Below are 4,403 nucleotides of genomic sequence, written 5' to 3' on the forward strand. Positions count from 1 at the left end.
TCCGGCCAAACAATGAAGGCTTTATCCCTGTCACCCGGGACACATGCGAATCTTTTGTACGTGGTACCTGGACTGTGCGCCCTGAATGGGCCGCACGCCGCGCGTCACATACGCTGCAGGAGCAATACAGGTGCACGGTATGTCAAGCTTACAACGCCTCAGCGCTCGTCGCGGACAAAGCTGGCGTCTGGATTTTTACCCTCCATAACACGGGCAGCTACTCGACCAAGACCTTCAAACACTGGGGCTCTCTCTTGGGGGACGTGAGTCTAAACCAGCTGGTCGTCTCAGGGACAGGGAAACGCTATTTGTTCGCCCTGGCCTCCTACGCCTCGGCCATGAAGCTTTTGAACGCGTCAAGCAATGTCCTGGCCGCACAGCCTATGCCTGAAGAGCTGAAGATCTCCCCGCGCGTGGTCGACCGTGCGTCGGTAATCGCTTCCTCTGTTCCCTCCCCGTCGCAGTCGGACGGAAGGGGAGAGACCTCGACTCTGGCCATTTACTCCTTGATCAGCAGCCACACAGACACCATTCTTCGAGCCTCGTACCACGATGATGCGCTTCGTGCCATCCACGAGGCCCTCGGGCTTCCTCTCTCCCCTGAGACGGCGGCCCGCGTGCCTCCCTTGCCCCAGGCAGCCCCCCCCCAAGAGGTCGGCATAGTGGTCACTCATTCGAACGCCGGGGTTGGGGGCAGCTCTCCAGGCGGCGGCTGCAACGATTGCACGGTAGAAACGACGGGCCACGGGAGCTACCTGGTCTCCAAGGTGCCGGTGCAGGTGACGGCCGAGGTCGCGGCTAACGTGTCGCGGGCGCTCGCCTCGGCTTTTGTCATCGACCTGGCCGTGCCGTTCTCGCTTTTCAACAAAGAGGCCGCCTACCTGCTCCAGTCAGGGACGAACAGCACGAGCCTGGGGGTGGATGGGAAGCGGGGGAGCACCTGGCTGTGGGACCAGGGGCTGACGGGGGAGGGCGAGGTGGTGGGGTTGGCCGACACGGGCTTGGACGTTGCCAGCTGTTTTTTCCACGACTCGGAGCACCCCATCACCTTCGAACCGGTCTACGACCCGGACACAGGCGCTGTCGTGCCCACTTACCAGAGCGCGGAGCATCGGAAGGTCCGGGAGTACTTCGCCTACGCCGATGGAGGGGAAGGGGTTCCCTCCGGCCACGGGACGCACGTGGCAGGGTCCGCGGTAGGATACCCGGCGGAGATGGCTCCGACCAGCAAAGGCTTCAAATTCCGGGGGGCGGCATGGGCAGGTGCGTTCTGTGTTCTGTCGGTGGGGACGCCTGCCGGGTGGGGGGGCCGAATCTGCTTGACGTGGCTCCTTTTCGTGACTTGCTTCTCTCACGTCATCTTTTCCTTACCCCTCCCCTTTCCCCCTGTATCTTTCCCGTCTACAGCTAAACTCGCCTTCTTTGACATCGGTCTTCCCCACGACACCTTTCTCTACCTCCCCCCCGACCTCGCCACCGGCCTGTTCCCCCGCACCTACAACCTGGGCGGGCGCATCCACTGCAACTCCTGGGGGTCCAGCATCTCCGACAACAGCGCGGAGATGCGACAGACGGACGCTTACTTGTGGGAGCACCAAGACTTCCTCATCCTCTACGCCTCTGGGAACGGTGGTTCCCGGGCGGGGACGATTGGGACGCCTGCTTTGAGCAAGAATTCGGTGGCTGTGGGCGCCACCACCAACAATGTGGACCGGCCAGACGTGGCCTTCTTCTCCTCGCGAGGACCCACCTTTGACATGCGCTTCGGGATCGATGTCTGTGCTCCTGGGTACTACGTGGCCAGCGCCTATTCCCAGGCGGACAGCCCTCCGAACCAGTGTTACATTCAGGGGGTGGCGGGCACCAGCATGGCCACTCCCCACGTGGCTGGGACCGCGGCCCTCTTGCGCGGGTACTTTGTGCGGGGCTTCTACCCTTTGGGCTGGCCAAGCGCTGCCCACGCCTTTGTGCCCATGGGCGCCCTCTTGAAGGCCATGCTGATCAATTCCGCCCTGCCCATGACCGGTCCGGAGGCAACCAAGCACAACACGCGATTCATCCAATACCCCAACTACGATCAGGGCTACGGGTTGGTGGCTGCCAAGTTCGTCACCTACTTCCAGGGGAGCGAGAACCCCAACGTCCTCTTCGTGGACGGGGCTTGGGAGGGAGATGCAGAGGGGAAAGGCTGTGTCTCCTGCCCGCAGCTCAGCCAGGGCCAGTCTGCGCGTTACGAGGTCGTTCCCACCTCGACTGCCACCCTCAAGGTGACCCTGGCATGGTACGACCACCCAGCCGCCGTGACCGTTTCCAGTCGGACTTTGATTAACGACCTGGATCTCACGGCCACCCAAGGGGACGGTAGCCGTTACTTCGCCAACGGCTGGACCTCCACGGCCGGGCCCAATTCCATTAACAACGTGGAGCAGCTGGTGATTCCCGACCCCTTGGTGGGCGTGCCCGTCTCCATCCAGGTCGTCGGCGCCTCCGTGGCCGCGGGGCCCCAGCCCTATGCCTTGGTCATCACGGGCCAGTTCGAAAAAAGCCCGCAGCTGTTTCCCAATGCCGTCCCGAAGGTCCTGTCCGTTGCCACGGATGGGAAGCAGGGGCTCTTGGTCGGGCGAAATCTGCCTCGTGCGTCAGAGCACCCGCAGAGCTACACATGGAGCTGTGTGAGTGACCCGGCCGTGCAGCTTGGCGCCCAAGTGCTCAGGTACTCCCCGGAAACCGCCGAATTCCTGGCCGTGGTCTTCAACACCACGGCCTGCTCCACTTTCACGGTGGCCATCACCTCCGATGGCTTCGAGGGAAACGCGAGCGGGCCGTTCAACTACACCGAGAGGGCGGTCACCACCTTCTGCACGGCCGTCGCTTCCGACGACACGTGTTGGGGCCTGACTGCCTGCGCCGGCCAATGCCTCCAGACGGAACAAGTCGAGGGAGGGCGGACCACGGACGTCACCGACAGGACCTCCGTGCTGGTGGTGGTCGTCGTCCTCAGCCTATTGCTCGCCTGCTGCGGCGGGCTTGTCTGGATGCGCAAGCATTGTCGGGACGAGGAGGAAGAGGACCTGTGGGAAACTACGGCCCCTCCGGCCGCCGCGTCTCCTCGCCCGCGGAGGTCCAACAGGCTGGGAAAAAGGCCGCCGGCCTCGGTGGCGCCCATTGCTTCCCCTGGAAAACCATCCAAGCACGGGAGGTAGCCCGCTTTCCCACACGCCTCGCAGCACGAGCCCTCTAGCCCCTTGGCACGATTTTTCACGCGATTAAAAGACTGCGGGAGCGGCCCTTTTCTCATCGTGTCTAGGACCCTCGTCATCTCCTTGGTCAAGTGGGAGGGAAGGGGCTAACCCCAGCCTCTATTTGTTTGCATCTCTTCAGTAATGCAGCACCAGCTACAAGTCATTGTGGGCGTCTCTGTCCTTGTGTGTCATACTCTGCGCCGTCCCGTGTGCATGGTGGGGGAAAGATTCATGAGGCTTGCATGTTATTACGCGTGATTGGACTCGTCTTTTTTTATGAACCTTACAACCACGCATAACAATTAGGATTCAGCAAACTGCTTTTAAACCAACACAAGAGACCAACCGGTCCAAGAAGATGCATCTACATTCTTTTTCAGCTTTATGTTGCTCCATTTCCTTTCGACATTTCCGAGTCGCCGCCCGCCGTTCCCCCTCCTGCTTCTTTCTCCCCCTCCCGTCCCGCCTTGACAAGCGCCGCTGTGAGTGTCACCAGGGCTTGCAATTGCTTGGATTGCTGCGGGCATTTCTCAGGCGCAAGCAGGCCCAAGAATCTGAGGAGGAAGTTGAGGGTTCCGACCAGAGAGGTGGTGGGCCCCTGGCGGGCTCCACATTCGACAGTCACCGCCTTGCGGACGTCGTCTAGGAGCTCGTGCACGTGGATCGCACCCTCTCGGGAAAGCAGCCCGTCTGGATCGCAGAGAAAGGACGTACTTCCTTGCGCCTCCACGTGGAAGCTCCCGCACCTGGGCGTGGATGAGGATTCCTTGGTGTCCTTACTGCTGCTGCGCAAGGGGCTGGGGTACTGATAAAGCCTCCAGCCATCGCGGTAACCGGGGGTGTCTGGCTGAGCAAGGCAGGGCCCTAAAGTCAAGAGAACGCAGCAAAGTTTGTAGATTGCATATGAAGAAACGTGGTATGGATGGTATTTTCTTGCTTTGAAAAGAGGGTCCGGAGCCCCCTTTGCCATTGCAAGAGAATTGAATACGTGCCAACTCGAGGGACGAGACTATGATGGGTGAAAGGGGAGGAAAGTAGGAAATGAAGGTCCAAAGACGACATCAGAAGAAGCACACACACGATTTAATCCATCATCACCTGCAAAAACATCTCTCACTGGCTGTGACGTGGGTGGGTGGGGACAGGGAGGGAGGGAGGGAG

General features: G+C 60.8%; 1 protein-coding gene across 1 annotated transcript; it reads left to right on the plus strand.

Annotated features, from left to right (window-relative positions):
* Nucleotides 1–552: 552 nt before the first annotated feature.
* NGA_0719200 (subtilisin-like serine peptidase) lies at nt 553–2,329 on the plus strand (the record flags this gene model as incomplete). Its single annotated transcript, XM_005852530.1, is given in 4 exon segments — nt 553–617; nt 698–1,263; nt 1,408–2,281; nt 2,296–2,329. 4 exon segments carry the CDS (start codon nt 553–555, stop codon nt 2,327–2,329), a joined length of 1,539 nt encoding a protein of 512 aa, XP_005852592.1.
* Between the last annotated feature and the right edge of the window lie 2,074 nt (nt 2,330–4,403).

The sequence above is a fragment of the Nannochloropsis gaditana genome, assembly GCF_000240725.1.
Source record: "Nannochloropsis gaditana CCMP526 unplaced genomic scaffold scaffold1114, whole genome shotgun sequence".
NCBI lineage: Eukaryota > Eustigmatophyceae > Eustigmatales > Monodopsidaceae > Microchloropsis > Microchloropsis gaditana.